At 43.9% G+C, this 23,338-nt stretch overlaps 1 protein-coding gene across 2 annotated transcripts in view; it reads right to left on the bottom strand.

Moving 5' to 3' along the window:
- The window catches only part of MFSD8 (major facilitator superfamily domain containing 8), a 39,664-nt gene that overhangs the window by 8,443 nt on the left and 7,883 nt on the right, over positions 1-23,338 (bottom strand). For both annotated transcript variants that reach the window (XM_079770486.1, XM_079770487.1), the window contains 8 exons: positions 19,692-19,932; positions 18,305-18,418; positions 16,324-16,468; positions 13,978-14,033; positions 12,683-12,791; positions 4,781-4,915; positions 1,476-1,579; positions 1,139-1,386 (listed from right to left, as the gene is read on the bottom strand). In XM_079770486.1, coding sequence (XP_079626612.1) covers positions 1,139-1,386; positions 1,476-1,579; positions 4,781-4,915; positions 12,683-12,791; positions 13,978-14,033; positions 16,324-16,468; positions 18,305-18,418; positions 19,692-19,932 — 1,152 coding nt within the window. The remainder of the gene's footprint in view (positions 1-1,138; positions 1,387-1,475; positions 1,580-4,780; positions 4,916-12,682; positions 12,792-13,977; positions 14,034-16,323; positions 16,469-18,304; positions 18,419-19,691; positions 19,933-23,338) is intronic.

Raw genomic sequence — 23,338 nt, 5'->3', positions numbered from 1 at the left:
CTCACTTTCTCCATCTTTGATTAGTAAATTACATATAAAATGCGTTTTTATAAATACAGCAAATAATGAACAGTAAACTTACTTGATAGAGTCAGCTTAGGAAAAATAAAAGTAGTAGAAAAGAACAAATTAAATATCTGCTGAGGCCCTGGGAACAATAGAATTTACTAATTTACCTTTTAAGACTTTTATTTTGTACTTGTTATCTTCCACACACTATGTTAGGTGCTTTACATATATTTTCCAATGTTCACAAATGCTTATTACTGGTGTCCCTACAAATGTGGAAGCTGAAGCTCAGAAAATTCAAGTAACTCTAACAAGAACTTTGAAGTCATGTGTACCTAACTCCACTGTACCACCTTCCACTACACATGTCACTCCTCCAATTACTGTGCAGTGCAGCATTACTTTTAATAGTCTCACACTGAAAACCTAACTGTCCACATATTTCACTCATATGTGCAATATAATGATCAACATAATTTGATGAATAAAAATAGATCCAGAGACAAATGCAGGGGAGGTGGGAGGGTTAGAGAGCAACCAAAGGACTTGTATGCATGCTTATTAGCATAACTAATGAACACAGACATCGGGTCAGTGGGGGCTTGCCATTCCCACGGCCTGATCGATGCTTCTCTGTCTCTGGATCTGTTTTTGTTCATCAGTTTATGTTGTTCATATTCCACAAATGAGTGAGATCATGTGATATTTGTCTTTCTCTGACTGTACACTTTTAAGGCTACTATGTTTTCATCTTTTAGTTAATTGTACCTAGGGCCAAATGCAATTAAGCCTAGAGTCAAATTTGCCTATCAATTTTGGTTTCCCAACTGTTGCCTAGTTTAAGAATGAGTTTCAAAACTTTATGCTTCAGATAATTTTTTTTCTATGAAAATTATTTCGAGCTTATAATCTTTGAGTTCAAGAGAGCTTTGTGTTTTTAGATTGCTTTTTGTTCAGTTTCAACACACAAGTCCTGTAAGTACTTTTTAAAAATTGTGGTTTTATAAATTCAAAATGCTGAATATGATAAAAATCCCCTGTATCAGCTTGTGTGAAAATAGAGAATGGTAGCACAGAATGTCAGTGAAGCATATTTCACATAACTGCAATGCCAGGGTAATTGACTCACCTGAGGTTTTGGTCCCAAAATTTTTGAATATAATGTATATGACATAACATTGCAAGATGGATAGCCTATTCCCATTAGCACAACTGATGTGAGGAACTGGGCTAGATGGATCATGGGGGTATAGAGGCACCAGGCTTGTTCAATTGGGCAACCGGTTGGTCGTTCACTCTGATCTTCTCTTGGAGACTGCCAAAGAGTAATAATAATTTCCCCAAATGTGGTATTAGGAATTGAATGATTATGTAAATCTGTAAAAACAAAATTAGTACAGTGCATGACTTATTACTAGATGAATAACAGAGGCAATGTAAGATTATAGAATTATGTATGGCTATACCTTCCCACTGTACCTTGGGAAATTGATTTCCCCAAGGTAACAAGATAAAGAAGCCAATCCATATGATGACAAGTCCTCCCAGCAGAATAGGACGCTCACCAATCCTGTTAGAGAACAGAAACATTATTACTTTTATCATTTCAAAAACTATACATAAAATATTTTGATGCTTTTAATGATATATCAATTAATATGAATGCTAAATATAATTTCCCACTACGAAGAACCAGGACTTCTCTAAAAACTGGCTTATTTCAGGTTTGGGACAGAAAATGTATAAACTGAGCCTGGATATCTAGTCATACCAGAGTGCAGAAAAGCTACCAGTGACTACTAGGCAATGATAAAAGGACTCAGAGCCAATTGGAAGAAGCTGGCCCAATACATGACAATGTGAACACCAAAAAGAATAGTAATGACAATGGACTGAAACACATAAAAATGTTATAATCTATGAATTCATATTATATTAAAACTAGAGGTCCAATGCACAAAATTCGTGCAAGGGGCTTGGCCCTCGCAGCCCAGGCTGCCTCACGGCCCTGGCTGCCTGGCGGCCCCATGGCCCCGCCCACTGGTCATTCTGGAAGGTCGTTCCACCATCCGGTCTAATTACCATATTAGCTCTTTATCATATAGGATACTCTTGGTCAAACCAATTAGAGGATATTAGCAAACCAATTCTTTATTTTAAAAGTCAGTTAATAAAATAAAAGCAAAGAATCACCCTGTCTTTTCTATACAGACGGTACCTCAGAATAACCAAATAGTTGGTGACAGGAAGTTTCTCTCTATTGAAAATATTCCAGCAAATAAAGAAATGATAGAATTAAAATAGCATTTTGCAATAATCTATTAATGAATTAATGGATCTAGGGAATGTCAATGACCATTTACATAATAAAAAGATAAACAAAACATTACATTTCTCCTGATGTAAGTTTATAACACCACCTATAAATTATTCTTGCCAAAAAAATTAAACTCAAATCTCATTAAACTTCCAGATCTAAGTATCAAATTTTTTTTTATTTAGGAAAGATCATAATTAGTTTTGTTTTTCAATGAGATATGTAGACAACTAGTAAATTCAGTGCAGCAAAAAATCTCTCGCTGCCTTTCTAAGTATCAATTTTTGAAAAATAGAGACAGGAAAATGTTTTTTTAATAAAAGACACCATAGGGATTCAATCAGTGAGATACAAAATATGGGAAACTATAGGTCAAAGGGTGTGTTTTGTTTAATACTTTATTGTTGACAGTATTACACATATCTCCCTCTTTTCCCCATTGACCCTCTCCAGCCCACCCTAGGCCCTCACCACTCCACTGTCTGCATCCAAGGGCAAATAGTTTCTTCAGTTTGTAAAGGAAAAAGAGAGAGTGAGGTGGAAAAGATTAGATTAAAAGAGAAGGCACTTGAGAGCCTTAATCAAGTGATTAAGCTATGGAACAAAACAAAGAATAAAAAGAATGGAAACAGTAGAGAAAACTTGAATACTGCCTGGATATTTTATTTAATTTAGAAATCACTTAACTTTTTAGATGTGATAATGTCATTAACTTTTAGAGATACATACTGAAATATTTATGGGAGACATGAAATAATGTCTGGGATTGACTTCAAAAGAATCAGGTGTAGGGGGTAGGGAATGTGGAGGTATAGATGAATCAAGAGTATGCAAGCGTTTATCATTGTTGAAGCTTGGTAATGGATATTAGAGATTCAGTACATGATGCTCTCTTTACCTTTGTATATATTAGAAATTCTCCACAATAAAAAGTGAAATATACAAACAAGACCAAAGGCTTCTTAAACCCAAACTCTTCCCATCTCTCTTAGAATACCTCCAAGGATTCACATTTTTCCAACCTGACCTACCTTATTCCTCTCATTCTGCTCTGGCCAAACTGCTTGTTCCTTAAACATGCAAAGCTCAGTCTAAAGTGGGAGGAGAGTTCCAAGCCACTCCAAGGCTGCTCTGTGACTTCACTCAGGTGTCTGCTTGGATGTGACTTCCTCAAGTGTGCCTTAAGCACTCTATCAAAATAGCATTTCCCTTCTCTCCCTACCATCTCCTGCCACTCTATTCTCTTCCTCTGTTCTGCTCTTCTTCATAGTACTTATCACTACCTGACCTCACCTTTGCATTGGGTTTCTCCCCAATAGAATTCAAGCTCTTTGAATATATGGAATTGGAAAATCAGCCTGAATGCCTATTAGCAGGACACCTCTACTTCTGTAGCAAGATAAAATACATTTACTATTAATTAACTTGGAATATGAATTTGTCATATATCTACATCTTGGCCCTCTACTGGGCTCTGTAAGAATCTTCAATGGTATACCGTAACACCTAACCCTACATACTGACTCAATATTTGCTCATTGATTTTAGAACTTTGAGTTCTAAAGTATTAACATATTTTAGGAATAATTAAGTTATTAGATCTGTATAACTTCATCTACTAATATCCCACCCCAGTCTATAAGAATGAATTTAATTTTATACAAGCATTTGCCCCAAAGTGTGTTCTTCACAGTTGTCCTTTTACAAATGCTTTTTTAAGAAAGTGTTCTGTGGTCAAAGTTACAAATAATTTTCAGAAATGCTACATGCTGTATTTGTCATGATGGTGATATAGTATGTATATACTGGAGATTTAGAGTAAAGAAGTTTGATCATTTTAACCAGAATTTTCCAGATTTAACCACTGAATCTTTTTGTTGTGTAACATATATATCCATGCAGCAGAACAATGTTCTATGAAATACACTTTTAGAAATACTTTAAGTAAAATATAATAAACAGATGCTACATTAGAAGGCAATTATTCACTTTGTAAATATATTGCTTTACTAAAGAATATGCCATATGGTTTAGAAATATCATGCTCCCTTAATAAGCTTTGCATTTATTTTCAAATGTCCAAAGACTAAAACTACCACATAAAAAGAGAAAAGCTTTTGCCGAAACCGGTTTGGCTCGGTGGATGGAGCGTCAGCCTGCGGACTGAGAGGTCCCGGGTTCGATTCCGGTCAGGGGCATGTACCTTGGTTTCGGGCACATCCCCAGTGGGAGGTGTACAGGAGGCAGCTGGTCAATGTTTCTCTCTCATCTATGTTTCTAGCTCTCTGTCCCTCTCCCTTCCTCTCTGTAAAAAATCAATAAAATATATTAAAAAAAAGAGAGAGAGAAAAGCTTTCAATTGTTTTACTTAACACATTCATTTACATTGTTAACGGTTTCATGTTTCACTTTTAAAATATAGATTTGGAACAAAACCAAAGACATATAACTTACTTTTTGGCAAGTGATTTAATCCCTATGAAAATAAAAACAGCCTCAATTCCAAGAGCAGCAAGTATTATTCCATCATACAATACAGCTTGTTCTCCAGTCCAGGCATACATATCCATTGTTAATGGAGTAAGGATGCTGAGAAAAACAAAAAAGAAAGTATTCTCATTTTATTTAAATCATAGTCATTGTTAAAGCTGATATAGAAACTTTAATGCTCTTGACACATTTAAGAATTTGTATCCCTTTTAACAATAACACCAGATCTAAATAAACAAAAATTTTAACACACTTTTAGCAGTTTTTTAATTGATTGATTATAGAGAGAAGAAAGAAGAGAGAGGGAGAGGAAACATGAATTTGTTGTTCCACTTATTCATGCATTCATTGGTTGATTCTTGTATGTGCCCTGACCAGAGATCCAACCTGCAAATTTGTAGTATCTGGACAATGCTCTAACCAACTGAGCTACTCAGCCAGTGCATTTTTAGCACATTTCGGTGTTACATGCACAAGCTACTAAGTTTGAGTGTTTGTGTTTTTTTTTTTTAACATTTAATTATAAAGTAATATATCCACATTGTTAAAAGTTTGAAAAACAGGAAAATAAAACAAAGAAACCATAACTCCTACCATTCTAATATAACTAAATAAGCATGGTTATGTTTTGGGTTAAATCAGTCTCTTTTCAATGAAATAATGTTACCATTATTAGATTATTAGAATCTTCTGGAATTTCTTTTCCTCAGTCTGTTTCATCCCTATCATTGAATGTATATATTTTTCACCCTACCTCTCTCTGAATGTCTCTCTTCCATATTATGACTATCTCCTTCCTTGCCAATCTTCTTTTCCTATTTTCTATCTCCTTTTGTTAACTAGCTACAAAATGGAATTGAAATATGTTTAAAATATTCATTCTTTTGCCCTGGCTGATTTGGCTCAGTGGATAGAGCATTGGCCTGCTAACTGAAGGGTCCTGGGTTCCAGTCTGGTTAAGAGCACATGCCAGGGTTGCAGGCTTGATCCCCAGTAGGGACCATGTAGGAGACAGCCAATCAATGATTCTCTCTCATCATTGATGTTTCTACCTCTCCCTCCCTTTCTTTCTGAAATCAATAAAAGGAAAAAAAAAATTAAGTTCATTTTTTTAAAACATATAAAAAACTAAAAAACTAAATTAATAATAGAATATTACCATTTTTAAAATTTTAAAATCATATGAGCGGATGTGGAACATAGTTTGGTGGTTTCACAATGAGTTAAATACAATTACCACATGATCCAGCAGTTCCACTTCTGGATATATACCCAAAAGAACTGAAAGCAGGGACTCAAATAGATATTTGTACACCAGTGTTCATCACAGCATTATTCACAAGAGCCAAAAGGTAGAAATAATACAAATGTCCATAGACAGATGAATGAATAAACAAAATTGGTATACATATAATGGAATATTATTCAGCCATAAAAAGGTATGCAATTCTGACACATGCTAAAACATGGATGAACTTTGAAAACATCATGCTAAATGAAATAAGACACTAAAAGACAAATGTATCATTCTACTTATATGAGGTACCTAGAATAGGCAAATTTACAGAGAGAAAGTAGAATAAAGGTTACCAACGGCTGGGTGCTGGGGAGTAGAGACATTGTTTAATGGGTGCAAAGATTCTGTTTGGAATCATGAAAAGGTTCGGGAAATGGATAGTACATTCATATAACACTGTGAATGGACTTACTGCCACTGAACTGTACAATTAAAAATAGTGGCCGAAACCGGTTTGGCTCAGTGGATAGAGCGTCATCCTGCGGACTGAAAGGTCCCAGGTTTGATTCTGGTTAAGGGCATGTACCTTGGTTGCGGGCATATCCCCAGTAGGGGGTGTGCAAGAGGCAGCTGATCGATGTTTATAACTCTCTATCCCTCTCTCTTCCTCTCTGTAAAAAAATAATAAAAATAAAAAAATAAATTAAAAAAAGTTAAGCCCAGCTGGTGTGGCTCAGTGGTTGAGTGTCAACCCAGGAAATCATGGTTTGATTCCCAATCAGGGCACATGCCAGTGTTGCAGGCTGGATTCCCAGTAGTGGGTGTGAAGGAGGCAGCCAATCGATGATCTCTCCCATCATTAATGTTTCTCTCTCTCTCCCTTCCTCTCTCTGAAAATAATAAAAACATATTTATAAAAATAGTTAAAATAGTAATTTTTTTAATCCTCACCCAAGGATATGTTGTTGTTGTTTTTTAATTGATTTTAGGGTCTAGAAGGTATTGCTCAGTGGATAGAGCATCAGCCTGCGGACTGAAGGGTCCCAGGTTCAATTCCTGGTCAAGGGCACATACTTTGGTTGTAGGCTCCAGCCCTGGTCAGAGCGCATTCAGGAGGCAACCATTCGATGTGTTTCTCTCACATCAATGTTTCTCTCTCTCTGTCTCTCCCTCCCCCACTCTCTCTAAAAATCAATGAAAAAATATCCTCGGGTGAGGATTAACCAAAAAAAAAAAAAAAAATTATTTTAGGAAGGAGGGAGAGAGAGACAGATGTAGGTACTAAGATTACAGACAAAATTAACTACATTTAAATTAAATATCAAACACTTTTTTTTTTTTAATTTCTTTATTGATTAAGGTGTCACATATTTGTCCTCATCCCCCCATTCCCATCCCACACCCCTCCCCTTGGATGCCCCAACCCTCTGTTGAACTTAAGCATTGGTTAGGCTCATATGCATGCACACAAGACCTTTGGTTGATCTCTCCCCCCTCCCCCCACCCTCCCCTATCCTCCCTCTGAGGCCCGATAGTCCGATCGATGCCTCCTTGTTTCTGGTTCTGTTCTTGTTCATCAGTCTATGCTGTTCATCATTTCCCCTAGATGAGCGAAATCATGTGTCACTAGAGATATACTTATAAGAATTGAATGTGCGACGAGCAATAATAGTTATGCTGACAGGCAAATGAATCAGTCTGTAGTGAGTTTCTTTCTGGACCAACAGTTCTTTTGAGACCCAATATCAATGTCCACCAGTTCCCTATGAGTACATGTCGGCACTGACCCCTCAGCAATGGATGGTGGACAAATGGTGGTAATGCAGGTCCGACTCCCTCTGGTTTGGTCTCGGCCGGACCCAGGGGCACTGATTCACCCGGATCCAGGGACCCACGGCCTCACCCGGACCCGGGGCCAGGCTCACCAGGATCCAGGGGCCCACGGCCCCATCCGGACCCGGGGCCAGGCCCACCCGGATCCAGGGGCCCGCGGCCTCACCCGGACCCGGGGCCAGGCCCACCCGGATCCAGGGGCCCACGGCCTCACCCGGACCCGGGGCCAGGCCCACCCGGATCCAGGGGCCTGCGGCCCCACCCGGACCCGGGGCCAGGCCCACCCGGATCCAGGGGCCCGCGGCCTCACCCGGACCCGGGACCCAGGCTCACCCGGATCCAGGGGCCCACGGCCTCACCCGGACCCGGGACCCAGGCTCACCCGGATCCAGGGGCCCACGGCCTCACCCGGACCCGGGACCCAGGCTCACCCGGATCCAGGGGCCCATGGTCTCACCCGGACCCGGGGCCAGGCTCACCCGGATCCAGGGGCCCACGGCCTCACCCGGACCCGGGACCCAGGCTCACCCGGATCCAGGGGCCCACGGCCTCACCCGGACCCGGGACCCAGGCTCACCCGGATCCAGGGGCCCACGGCCTCACCCGGACCCGGGGCCAGGCTCACCCGGATCCAGGGGCCCACGGCCTCACCCGGACCCGGGACCCAGGCTCACCCGGATCCAGGGGCCCGCGGCCCCCCCGGACCTGGGGCCAGGCCCACCCGGATCCAGGGGCCCGCGGCCCCCCCCGGACCCGGGGCCAGGCTCACCCGGATCCAGGGGCCCACGGCCTCACCCGGACCCGGGGCCAGGCTCACCCGGACCCGGGACCCAAGCTCACCCGGAGCCAGGGGCCCGCGGCCTCGCCCGGACCCGGGGCCCAGGCTCACCCGGATCCAGGGGCCCGCGGCCTCGCCCGGACCCGGGGCCCAGGCTCACCCGGATCCAGGGGCCCGCGGCCCCACCCGGACCCGGGGCCAGGCCCACCCGGATCCAGGGGCCCGCGGCCTCACCCGGACCCGGGACCCAGGCTCACCCGGATCCAGGGGCCCACGGCCTCACCCAGACCCGGGGCCAGGCTCACCCGGATCCAGGGGCCCACGGCCTCACCCAGACCCGGGACCCAGGCTCACCCGGATCCAGGGGCCCACGGCCTCACCCAGACCCGGGACCCAGGCTCACCCGGATCCAGGGGCCCACGGCCTCACCCGGACCCGGGACCCAGGCCCACCCGGATCCAGGGGCCCGCGCCCCCCCCCGGACCCGGGGCCAGGCCCACCCGGATCCAGGGGCCCGCGGCCCCCCCCGGACCCGGGGCCAGGCCCACCCGGATCCAGGGGCCCGCGGCCCCCCCCGGACCCGGGGCCAGGCCCACCCGGATCCAGGGGCCCGCGGCCTCACCCGGACCCGGGGCCAGGCCCACCCGGATCCAGGGGCCCGCGGCCCCACCCGGACCCGGGGCCAGGCCCACCCGGATCCAGGGGCCCGCGGCCCCACCCGGACCCAGGACCCAGGCTCACCCGGATCCAGGGGCCCGCGGCCTCACCCGGATCCAGGGGCCCGCGGCCCCACCCGGACCCGGGGCCAGGCCCACCCGGATCCAGGCGCCCGCGGCCTCACCCGGACCCGGGACCCAGGCTCACCCGGATCCAGGGGCCCACGGCCTCACCCGGACCCGGGACCCAGGCTCACCCGGATCCAGGGGCCCACGGTCTCACCCGGACCCGGGGCCAGGCTCACCCGTATCCAGGGGCCAACGGCCTCACCCAGACCCGGGACCCAGGCTCACCCGGATCCAGGGGCCCACGGCCTCACCCGGACCCGGGGCCAGGCTCACCCGTATCCAGGGGCCCACGGCCTCACCCGGACCCGGGACCCAGGCTCACCCGGATCCAGGGGCCCACGGCCTCACCCGGACCCGGGACCCAGGCTCACCCGGATCCAGGGGCCCACGGCCTCACCCGGACCCGGGGCCAGGCTCACCCGGATCCAGGGGCCCGCGGCCTCGCCCGGACCCGGGGCCCAGGCTCACCCGGAGCCAAGGGCCCGCGGCCTCGCCCGGACCCGGGGCCCAGGCTCACCCGGATCCAGGGGCCCGCGGCCTCGCCCGGACCCGGGGCCCAGGCTCACCCGGATCCAGGGGCCCGCGGCCTCGCCCGGACCCGGGGCCCAGGCTCACCCGGATCCAGGGGCCCGCGGCCTCGCCCGGACCCGGGGCCCAGGCTCACCCGGATCCAGGGGCCCGCGGCCTCGCCCGGACCCGGGGCCCAGGCTCACCCGGATCCAGGGGCCCGCGGCCTCGCCCGGACCCGGGGCCCAGGCTCACCCGGATCCAGGGGCCCGCGGCCTCGCCCGGACCCGGGACCCAGGCTCACCCGGATCCAGGGGCGCATGGCCTCGCCTGGACCCAGGGGCACATGGCCTCACCCGGACCCAGGGCCCAGCCTCACCCTGACCCAGTTCCCAGCCTCACCAGGACCCAGGGGCACGCGGCTTCACCCGGATCCGGGACCCAGCGGAGTTTCGTCTTCTTGATCCCAATTCCTGTTGGTCAATTCCCTCTCAGCAATTCCTTCGGCCATTTTCTCAGAGTTCCAGGGCAGCCACCGCAGAACTCGTTGGGCGGCGGGCTCGGCAAAGCTCCGGTGTGCCCGGTGCGCGGCGGCGGGCTGGTCCGGGGTGGCTGCGTCGGCCCTTGGGTCTGCAGCGGTGGCCGGTCGCCGAGCGTGCGCACCTGGCCGCTTCCGGGGCGTTGAGATTCTTGAAGGACTCGGAGGTCAGCAAGCGCGTAGTCTCCCGCCCCATGTCTCCCAGGGGCTCGTCTGTCCGTGCTCGGCAGCGAGTGAAGCCTTCCCCTCAGCCGGAGACCGCTGGGGGAACTGCGCCGAGCACGTTCCAGGCCGCCATTGTGTCGCCTGAGCCGTAGTTTTTAAAGTGTGGTCTTTGGGTCACCGGCATCAGCTTCATCCCGCGTACCCCTCTCTTTTATTCTAGTTGTATAGCATCCGCTCAGTTAGCCCTCCGGTGGTTCTGGATGGTGTCCGCTCCGCTCTCCCATTGTAGTCTCAAAACCGTCGTGGTAGGCAGCAATCAGGCTTCTGCCCTATGCCTCCATCTTGGTCCTTGTTTGTATAGTTAAGTCTTGATTGTTGTTGGTGTCACTGGGAGGAATTGTCCTCCAGGCCTATTGGCCGTGCGGACCCTCTGTGTCTATAAAGGAAGAGTTGCTGTGCGGGAGACACGCCTATGTGCCGGGTCTTGGTGCAGCAAGGCTTCGGCGCTCACTGCGTCTGCCTCTTGAATGTGTCCCTTATGCGAGTGGTCGAAATCTGATGTCATCTCACACCGACCACTAGATGCCTTCGTTTCTGGGTCTCCAATGGAGTGTAGGTCAGCTACTGCCTGTGGCCCCTCAGCAGGAATTACAGCATCCCTTATATTCGTGACCTGTTTCGGTGTCTTCCCCTTTTGGCTGCCTCCCTATCGCTCAGCTTCCCCAATCTCCCTAGGTGGTCGCTCTTGATACCCCCCTTTGTGGGCTGAGTGCAAAGTCTTGGTGTTGTTAAGCCTTGATTGCTGTTGGTACACTGGGAGGATGTGACCTCCAGTCCAATTGGCTGTGAGGATCAGCTGTGTCTATGCCGGGAGATAGCCCCATTCAACTAGACTTGCAAAATTGTAAAAGCCTCTGTGTTCAGCTTGGATGGGGCGGAGTTACAGGGCGGAGCCTACCGCCTTGGCTTCCTGTCAGCCCCGCCCTATGAGGTTCCTGTGTCTCAGTGTCCCTCTGTACTCCCAGCAAACACCTCTGAGAGAAAAGCGCCCTGGAGTTTCGCGCGCTGCCAAACAGTCTAGTTTCTCCCCCAATGAATCTGGATTCCCAGATTCTCTCCCGGAACTGGGTTTCCGTGTAGTCAGAATTGGGGCTCACCTCAGTCTGGCGCTTTTGTCTCCTTCCCTCCAGGGCGACTCAGCGGCACAGTCAACAGCCCATCCTCCGCGCACAATCCTGTGTGCGCCTCCGGTGCTCTGCTCTTCGCCGCCTCTCTGCATCTCTGCCTTACAGCCCAGCTTTCCCCAGTATGAGCATGGCTTCCCCGGGTCTTTCCCGGAACTGGGGTTCAGTGCAGTTGGAACTGGGGGTTCAGCACAGTCCGGAGCTTTTGTCTCCTTCCCGCTAGGGCAATCCAGCGGCACAGGCAACAGACCCTCCTCTGCGCGCATTCCCGTGCGCGGCTCCGGCGCAGCTCCTCTGTGTCTCTGTCCCACAGCCCAGACTCCCCCAGCATGAGCCCGGCTTCCCAGGGTTTCGCCGGGAAATGGGGTTCAGTGCAGTCGGAGCTGGGGTTCAGCACAATCTGGCGCTTTTATCTCCTTCCCGCCAGAGAACGCCAGCCAGGCGGCCAGCCGCCCCTTCCTCTCCGGCTCCGGCTTCCCCGCACGCGCGCGGGCTCGTGTCTCCGCCCGTGTCTCCATACCTCAAGCTTTTACGGCTTCTCTGATTTTCCTTGTGGTTTTCTTTTTCCTTCTAATTGTGCGCATTTCAGTCAGCCAGCTTTCCTGTGGTTCTGGATGATGTCCGTTTTGACTTTTAGTTGTGTTTTTGATATTGTTGTGCCCGGCTGTAGGTTAGGTGTTTAACCTATGCCGCCATCTTGGTTTTTAGTCATCAAACACTTTTTACATCATGACAAGGAAAATGTCGTACATAAAGTTGAGAACAACTATATGCCTGATTAATATTGCATTAAATACAAATTGTTTACATAATCTGATGTAGATGAAGACAAAACTTACGTTTCAAAAAGGGCAAAGACAAATAGGACCACAAAAAACAGAACATTGGTAGTTACTACAGCCACTTGATCAATACTTCTCTGGGGAATCTGAATTTCATCTGTACTTGCTGTAGTGAACAGGAGAAAAATTATATTACTTACAGGTGTTGGCAAATTCTATGAGTAAACATTTAAAATCATTTTTAGGCTTCAAAATAATTTAAAATTAACAATGGATATACTAGCAATAACTTTTAAATGATATTTAAAACTAAAATAACTTTTCTTCCCAGGAAATATACTTCAATTCTGTTATCTACAGGAGATATTCTATTTGGTGTATCAATCCAGAAGAGGCATGTATTTTACAGAATTCTATAAAATGATCTTTTACTAAATACATGTTCTTTAAATTTCAGTTGCAGTGTTTTTTTCCTATCTTACCTTAATCTTAAATTACGAGGATTTCATGAAGACCTGAAATAGTTTATTAAATCAGTTCTCATTTCTATGATTTACTTCAATGAATATATATTTTATTTTTAATTTCAATTGTATGTGAAATTGGTATTAGTAAATATCCTCATGTTATTACCATTCAAGTCCTTATGTTATTTATATTTTTGCAAAGAAATACTTTAGGAGGGCAAAGTGAGTGTACTGTCTTATCTTGAACCAGTGTAGTTAAGTTATATACTCAGTACAAACTATTCCTGATACACTTGAGAAGTGTGAAGCCATATAGATCTTAGATACATCTGTCATGCTATTTTACTCAGAATAAATCAGGTAAGTAATACAAGAATGTGTTCATTTATGCTGTATAACTGTATATGTAGCAGCAGCAGGGGGCAGGCAGTGACTTTCTGAAGCACAGTAAGTTTCTATAATTTTTCCATAATGGTACCTGCCTTTATATCTTAGGATTTCTGAGAAGGAATTCCTTCTCCAATTTCAAATGAGGTTTGGAAATAGTCTGCTATACTTGGGTACAATTAAGAAAGTACCTTGGATATCAATATAGGGTCATGACCTCCCTTTCTAAACACACAAAACTATAGGATTGACTCTCTGAAACCAAGACAAAGTGATTTTTAGCAATGGTTTTAACCTTACCAATCATGAAGACCAAATAACTGATATTTGTATGTCTTTTTTTAAAAAAAACACAACTTAGGTACTTTCAACTTGGAAGATCTTTCCTAAGTCGCCCCTTTTCTTGTCCTCAGAAGCAAAATCCAAGTAAATACCAATGGAATCATTAGAAACACTTTGTTAATTTTATAGTAATTTAGATAAATAGCTTAATAGTACCTTCTTCAAAATTAATACTTTTACACTGTCGTCCAGAGTCATCCACACGATGCTCTCTTAAAAAAGAAAAACATAAATATTGTATCCATGAAAGGCTTAGTATAATAGATTATTACTAGTCTTCTATTTTTTCACATTCTGATGTAACTTTTTATATTGGCTTCTGAGTTATAAAATTATTAGCAATGAGATATAACAAATAAAATTTAAAAGAAACAAGTCATGATTCTTATGATACTATCTAATAAAAGAGTAATATGCAAATTAACCACCACTCCACTACACCCACAAGCCATGCCCACCAGCCAATCAAGAGCGGGTATGCAAATTAACCCCAACCAAGATGGCTGCGGCCACTGAGCAAGCAGGAGGGAGGCTTGGGTTTCCCCGGTGATAGAGGAAGCCAAGCTTTCCTCACACCCTGGCCGGCCGAGGCCTCCACTCCAGGCTACAAAGTTTCAATTATAGAAGATAAATCCCAACAAAAATCGGGGCACCCACAGAGCTGGAGAGAGCAGAAGGCTTAGGGTCGCCCCCGGCGATGGAGGAAGCCAAACTTTCAGCACACCCTGGCGGGCTCAGGCCTCCACTTAAGATTACAAAGTTTCAATTATAAAAGATAAATAAATACCAACAGAAATGGCTGCCACCACGGAGCAAGCAGGAGGCTTGGCTTCGCTCCAGGCTACAAAGTTTCAATTGTAGAAGAATAAATAAATCCCAGATACCAGGGCCTCCACTTGGGTCATCAAGGGGTGTGGCCAGCCTGCAAACCACCACGGACCCCTCGCCCAGGCCACCCCACGCCCCAAAGGAACCCCCACCCTGATCTGGGACACCCTTTAGGGCAAACCAGCCAGCCCCCACCTGTGCACCAGACCTCTATCCTATCTAATAAAAGAGTAATATGCAGATAACTAAGATAGAAAAAGACATGGAAATTAGGACACAGATTCCACCAAGGAGAGGCAAGGGAATAGCTGGGATGACACCAGAGTAGCAGAACTACAGGATAAAAGTCTAGAAAGGAGGAGGGGGATGGAGGGATCTAGAAGAGCTGGGGCAAGGGCCCGTAATTTTTCACTCTAAAGTGGCATAATCAACTGCCTTTAAAATATTCAGGTTCTTTTTAAAATTTGATCAAATATAAAGTTAAGATAAAAAAAAAAAAGAGTAATATGCAGATTGACCATTACTCTAACACACAAGATGGCCAGCAGGGGAAGGCAGTTGGGAGGGACCAGGTCTGCAAGGGAGGGCAGTTGTGGGCGATCACGCCAGCAGGGGAGGGCAATTGGGAGGGACCAGGCCTGCAAGGGAGGGCAGTTGGGGGCGATCAAGCCTGCAGGGGAGGGCAGTTAGGGGTGACCAGGCCAGCAGAGGAGGGAAGTTGGGGGCAACCGGGCCTGCAGGGAAGGGCAATTGGGGGGTACCAAGCCTGCAGGGGAGGGCAGTTAGGGGTGACTAGGCCTGCAGGGGAGGGCAGTTAGGGGTGACCAGGCCTGCAGGGGAGGGCAGTTAGGGGCAATCAGGCTGGCAGGGGAGTAGTTAGGCATCAATCAGGCTGGCAGGGGAGTGGTTAGTGGGTGATCAGGCTGGCAGGCAGAAGTGGTTAGGGGCAATCAGGAAGGCAGGCAGGCGAGCAGTTGGGAGCCAGCAGTCCTGGATTGTGAGAGGGATGTCCGACTGTCCATTTAGGCCCGATCCCAGTAGGACAGTCGGACATCCCTTGGGGGGTCTCAGATTGGAGAGGGTGCAGGCTGGGCTGAGGGACACCACCCGCCCACCCGTGCACGAATTTCATGCACCGGGCCTCTAGTACTATATAAAATGGGGAAAAAAAACAACCACCAAATTAATCCAAAAGCATATGTAATCTACCTTAATCAGTATTTGAAGTTCTATAGTGATTTTTAAACCTTATAAATGATTTTGGACTCTTGGTTAAAGTACTCCAAAGAAATATAAACTAACCAAATTTTTGTAGCTTTATAAAATTTCTTCTAATATATAAATGATAAAAGATACATTTGAAGTAAGTTTAGTATTTAAGGTTGATACTAATCATTAATCCACTTAAAATATTGCTTTCATGCCATTTTCCTACTTAGAAAACTAAAATTAGTAAATCAAGACCAAACCTTAACTTTTCAAAGACCTTATAATCTGTTCTCATTTATCAAATTGTCTATTATTTTAGTTATGAGTAAGTACATTAGCAAATCAGAAAATAACACAACTATAGACATGAAGTAACAAATAAAGTCTTCTTAGAAATAATTATCCTCCAACAATGATAATGCTTATTTAATTACAAAAGTAGTTTTATCATTTCTATCTAATTACCTTAATATAATAAGGATCAGAATAATATTTAAAACTCCAAGGAAGGCGCCAAGTAAAACTGGTGCTGTATACATGTTTATCTGAAGCTGTATAGTCTCCCATGTCACGCCCTTTTCTCCAATGAGTGCAAAACAGGTCTGAAAAACTTATTAAAGTAAAACGAGACAGTTACCATGAAATTAGAAGTAACATGGAATCATTCATCTACATCATGCATCTGAACAGACAGAAAAAAAAAAAAACACTGGTTCTGGGTGAGGGGGACAGAAAAATTCACTCTTTCTATATAAAGCACAGATACAGTACATACACAATATACAGTATGTCTGTGGTATTAAAATTTCATGGGATGGAGTGATTAGGAAAAAAATGTCTAAAAAAACTCCTTAGGAGATCAATAATGAAAAAAAGGTTGAGAAACACTGATCTGCATGAATTTACAAAGGATTATATCTCAAGTAGTTACTTCAGTTATTTCACTTTTTTAAACATCTCCATAAGATATATTATACAATTTCTTCCATAAATGAATTATACGTTTAGTCAATCTCGTGTCACATTTCAAGTAAATATTTTAAAATATTACTGTGTATATGATATTTAAATTACATACATTTAATATTTTAAATCTAGTTTTATGGCACAAATCAGATTGGGAGAATACTGATTTGCTCTCCTGATTTAGATTCTATATCTGGCTCTTCCAAAAATATACATGTACTTTTGTGGTGAGGATTAAGTAAGATACTGCAGCACTTAGACCAGTATCTAGCATATACTTAGTAAATGTTAGTGCTTATTGATGTAGTTATTATTACGGAAGTTATCTGAACTTTTCAGGCCTACATTTACTCATCTATATAGAATATTTAAATGAAATAGTCTTTAAAATATGCTTTAAGTGGTCAAAATATTTACTGAGAACCTGTGTACACCAGATACTGTGCTAGACACTGAGGGTAAAGTAAGACCCAGAGTATTTTATATTATGGCAGTAGATCCAATTCTACATTTGTAAAATACTGTATAAATATAAGTAAAATATTATATATTTTACTTCAGCATGCTAAAATGAAATATCAGATATTGGTGAATGTTGAATTAGATTCTATTCTGTTGAGCTTTTTCTTGGTTAAATAAAAGTAATGGAAACTGGAGTGAAGGTGGCATCTTGAAGTAAACTGGGTTGAATTCAAACTGATGATATCCATAGCTTCAATTTTCAATGCATGAGTCAATTATATGGTTTCAATGTTATTCTAGGCATAAAAATGACTGATTTCTCAATTCAGCAAAAAGTACTTGTCCTTGGAGAAGTATTAAATATAATTACAATTTTTTTATACATAGCTAAGGATAGAAGCTTTGGAAGAGGAAGATAATATTAAGTCTTTTTAAATTCTTTCATTTTTTTCATCCTCGGAAAAGTCTTAAGGTATGGACAAAGGGCAAAAGGATAAAGAACCTCCTATAACTTTCCTTAAATCCTTCAGTCAAAAAAAAATTTGTTTCTAGTTGGAAAAAGAAAGCAAACTCTTGCAGATAGATTAAGCTAAATGATTATTTCACAGAACATATATTTCAGTCAGATAGAATTAGGTTTGAACCTCAGATTTCCCATTTATTATCTGACTGACCTTGGGTCATTTGCTTAGATTCTAGGCCTTGGTGCCGTTATCTGTAAAAAGGGACTAACTAATAACACTTAGAGGGCAGGAGTTAACATATATACAGGATGGGGCAAAGTAGGTTTACAGTTGTTCCTATGGAAAATAATATAATTAATAAATGTAAGAAATTTTCACATAAAACTGTAAACCTACTTTTGCCCCATCCTGTAAAGAGTCTAGTCTCACTGCTGCATCCAAAAATATTCGTTTCCCTTCAACTATGAAGTTTTCTATTCGGATTTCATTTAACATTTGAACTCAGAGGTTCTGCCCAATTCAAATTTAAGCAGTTACAAGTGGAAAACACCTACCTGGACCTAGAATAAAACCTAATGCTTGACATGCACTTGTATTTGCCATGGAACTTGTTCTTTCCTGAAGGGAAGTAGCACCAGCAATATATGATCTAACAACTGCCACATTTCCTAAGAAAAGACACAATTAAAGAAAATATCCTTCAGTTTATAAAATTTCAACTTAAGCTGGCTTTATGCAGAGAAAATATTAATCCATAGTATAGTCACTGCTTCCTCTTTATGATCATACAAAGCGTGTTTATTGAGGAAATGCATCAATTAATAGAAAATATTACTTTTAGTAAAATGAAAACACAGTTAAATATTTGAATGAATAAAAAATGGCATTAACCCTAGCCGGTCTGGCTAAGTGGGTAGAGCATTGGTCTGCAGACTGAAGTGTCCCAGGTTCGATTCTGGTCAAGGGCACATGCCCGGGTTGTGGGGTCGATCTCCAGTAGGGGGCGTGCATGAGGCAGGCGGTCAATGATTCTCTCTCATCACTGATGTTTCTATCTCTCCCTCTCCCTTCCTCTCTAAAATCAATAAAAACATATATTTTAAAAACTGGCAGTTTAGGAATGATTAACTATTTTTTCATCATTAAATACTGAGAAAGCACTGAGTGAGTACTAGTAAATAGCATATTACTCATTGCTATAACTATTTTTATTTTTTTCATTCCTTTAACTATTTTTAAAAGCAAGATGTCACAAACTGCATGCTTAGACTGGTAATAAAAGAAACAGAAAAAAATCCACTAACAATTTAATTCAAAAATTTATTGAGCAATTACTATGTACAAGAGACTTTGCTAGGGACCAGGCCACAAAATATTTTTTTTTAATCAAATTGTCTCTAATTACAAAAAAGTTTACTGTCTGGTTGGTGATATAAAATAAAAACAGCACAAAACAGTATATAAGAAAGGAGGAGGGCCCTAGCTGGTTTGGCTTTCTGGATAGAGCATCAGCCTGTGGACTGAAGGGTCCCAAGTTTGATTCCAGACAAGGGCACATGCCTGGATTGTGGGCTCGATCGCCAGTAGAGGGCATGCAGGAGGGAGTAGATCAATGATTCTCTCTCATAATTGATATTTCTATCTCTCGCTCTCTTCCTCCCTGAAATCAATAAAAATATATTTAAAAAAGGGACAGGGTAGCCTAAGAAAATTCATGGAAAATGTGAAACTTGAATTAAATCTTGAAGGATGAAGAATGATGGGAACAGAAGAAATAAGTAATGGGAACATTATGAGCGGGAGCTAAATGATAGGAAGATATCTATCTGTTTGCAATCACACATCTGTATGTTGAACACGGGATATGAGATTAAGTGAGACTGGGCCATAAATTTGTGAATCTGACACAACAGAACATACACATATATACATGTATATTACCTGCTCCAAATCCCACCAATCCACGAGCAACCAACATGTAGTATTTATTATGAGAAGCTGGGACGTGCACATACGCATAGAGGCAGTTGGCTGCCACCGAAATGAAGATGGAGACAATGAGAGGTTCCTTTCTTGGTCTATAATTAGACCACAAACCAAATATAGGTGAAGCTACCATTTGGCCAAGACTAAATGAAGCAATAACCCAGCCCAAAAAACTTGTATCAGCAGTCTGGTCAATCTGCAGGAAAAAAAAGTACAATGCTTTAAGAATTATCATCCAAGGAAAGTCAAATTTAAAACATAAATACATTTTTTCTGACATGAAATATATTTTTTAATATATTTTTATTGATTTCAGAGAGGAAAGGAGAGGGAGAGATAGAAACATCAATGACGAGAGAAAATCATTGATTGGCTGTCTCCTGCATGCTCCCTACTGGGGATTGAGCCCGCAACCTGGACATGTGCCCTTGACCGGAATTGAACCCGGGCCCTTCAGTCCACAGGCCAATGCTCTATCCACTGAGCCAAACCAGCTAGGGCTAATATTTCTTATTTTAAAAAATAAAAACAATTCTAACTAATATAAGTTTTGTAATACCATTATTTATAGTAAGTGATTCAGATTTCTGACATTACAATGATATGTACTGAATTCACTATACACAAGGAAAAATGCTTGAGAAGCTTCATATTTTGGAATGATTATGAAGAGTTGGTTCAGCCTGGCCAGCGTGGCTCAGTGGTTGAACATGGACCTATGAACCAGGAGGTCATGGTTTGATTCCCGGTCAGCACACATTCCCAGGGTTGCAGGCTCAATCCCCAGTAGGGGATGTGCAGAAGGCAGCCAATCAATGATTCTCATCAATGTTTCTGTCTCTCTATCCCTCTCCCTTCCTCTCTGAAATCAAAACTATATTTTTAAAAAAAGGTTGGTTCAGCCCTAGCCGGTTTGGCTCAGTGGATAGAGAGTTGGCCTGCAGACTGAAGGGTTGCAGGTTCAATTTCAGACAAGAGCATGTACCTAGGATGCAGGCTTGATCCCCAGTAGAGGACGTGCAGGAGGCAGCCGATCAATGATTCTCTCTCATCACTGATGTTTCTATTTATCTCTCCCTCTCCCTTTCTCTCTCTGAAATCAATTTAAAAAATACTGAGCCCTGGCTATTTTAACTCAGAGGGATAGAGCATCAGCCTGGGGACCAAAGGGTCCCAGGTTCGATTCCAGTCAAGGGCATGTACCTTGGTTGCAGGCTCCTCCCCGGCCTGGGCCCTGGTCAGGGCTCCTGCAGGGGCAACCAATCAATGTGTTTCTCTCACATCGATGTTTCTCTCTGTCTTTCCCTTTCTCTTCCATTCTAAAAATCAATGGAAAAATATCCTCGGATGAGGATTAACAAAAACAAACAAACAAACAAACAATAAATAAATAAATAAATGTGATTAAATGTTTCTATTAAAAAAAATATTGAAAAAATAATCCTATATAATAAAACCCTAACATGCAAATTGACTGAACGGCAGAACAACCAGTCGCTATGACGCGTGTTGACCACCAGGGGGCAGATGCTCAATGCAGCAGTTGCCCCCTGGTGGTCAATGCGCTCCCACAGGGGGAGCGCCGCTCAGCTAGAAGCCAGACTCACAGCTGGTGAGTGCAGCGGCAGTGGCGGGAGCCTCTCACCTCCGAGGCAGCACTAAGGAGGGGGCCTAAGCCGGCAGGTGGACATCCCCCAAGGGGTCCTGGACTGTGAGAGGGCACAGGCTGGGCTGAGAGACCCTTCTCCCCCAGTGCATAAATGTCATACACTAGGCTTCTAGTTGGTTTATAAAAATCTTGTTAAGCCCAGCTGGTGTTACTCAATAGCTGAGCATAGAACTATGAACCAGGAGGTTCAATTCCAGGTCAGGACTCATGTCAGGCTTAGTCCCCACAAGGGCAACGAGCAGGAGGCAGCTGATTAATTTTTCTCTCTAATCATTGATGTTTCTATCTTTCCCTTCCTCTCTCTGAAATCAATAAAAACTTACCTTAAAAAGTATTTTTAAAAATATAATCACATTAACATTATAATAATAATATGACATTCTTTAATTCTTAGTAAGTAAAAATAATTATTTAAACTTATATTATTATATAAACTAAACAGCCATTAGCACTGTAAATCTTTTTCCAAAGGGGCACAATAGTCACATGCTTATGAGACAATAAAAACACAAAAGCTGAAAGATAATTCTCATTAAACCTATTACTAAGTCTTCCTTTGAACATAAACAATTCAAGTGGGTTTATATATCATGATGAATGTTGAGGGGAGAACCAAATGATTAAAATTCACAAAATGCAATACTTTCAGAAATAGAAATTTTCAGCTTACAAAAATATATGATAGGCTATATAATAACTTGAAAAAATAAGAACCATTAAATTTTAGGAAATAAGTTTTGTTTGTTTGTTTGTTTTTTATATTTTATTGATTTTTTACAGAGAGGAAGGGAGAGGGATAGAGAGTTAGAAACATCGATGAGAGAGAAACATCGATCAGCTGCCTCCTGCACACCCCCCACTGGGGATGTGCCCGCAACCCAGGTACATACCCTTGACCGGAATCGAACCTGGGACCTTTCAGTCCGCAGGCCGACGCTCTATCCACTGAGCCAAACTGGTTAGGGCGGAAATAAGTTTTAATGTATAGGTTAAGTGGTATAACAACAGAAAAACAATGGCCTTTTCTAAAGATATTTTTAAATAGTTTAAAGTGAAAATATTGAGGTACATTTTGAGGGGAATTAGAAATAACAGTAACTGAGTATGATTCATAATATTTAAAGGTCTAGCCTTTAAAATATTTTTCAGTTCATTAGGCAGGTAAGTTTTTTTCAATTACAGTTTACATTCAATATTATTTTGTATTGGTTTCAGGTGTTCAGCACAGCAGTTAGATAATCATATACTTTGCAAAGTGATCCCCCCAATATTTCAAGTACCCACCTGGCACAATGCACAGTTATAAATAGAAATAACAATATTAACAATACTAGAGGCCCAGTACATGAAATTCCTGCACTCAGGGGGGTCCCTCAGCCTGGCCTGCACCCTCTCGCAGTCCGGGAGCCCTCGGGGGATGTCCAGCTGACAGCCGTCAGTTGGACATCCTTAGCGCTGCCATGGAGGTGGGAGAGGGTCTGCATTGAACAACTGCCCCCTGGTGGACAGTGAGTGTCATAGGAACCAGTCATTCCACCACTCGGTCGATTTGCATATTAGCCTTTTATTATATAGGACTAGAGACCCAGTGTACAAAAATTCGTGTACTGGGGGAGAGAGGGGGAAGGTCCCTCAGCCCGGCCTGTGCCCTCTCACAGTCTGGGAGCCCTCAGGGGATGTCCTACAGATGGCTTAGGCCTACTTCCTATGACCTAAGCCGCAGTCTGTTGCCTCTGCGGGAGGCAACCTGCCAATCAGAAAGGCGCTGTTCCCATCATCTTGTCACTGCTGTGGCTGCATTGCAGCTGTAGCAGCTTTGTCTGAAAGGATGTCTGGAAGGATGTTCCACTGTCTGGTCTAATTAGCATATTATGCTTTTATTATTATAGTAGAACTGTTTGAAGTTTCCAAAATGAGCCAACTTTTTTTGCCT

This window comes from Cnephaeus nilssonii (genome assembly GCF_951640355.1).
Source record: "Cnephaeus nilssonii genome assembly, chromosome: 5".
NCBI lineage: Eukaryota > Metazoa > Chordata > Mammalia > Chiroptera > Vespertilionidae > Cnephaeus > Cnephaeus nilssonii.
This window is presented reverse-complemented; position numbering and strand designations above follow the sequence as displayed.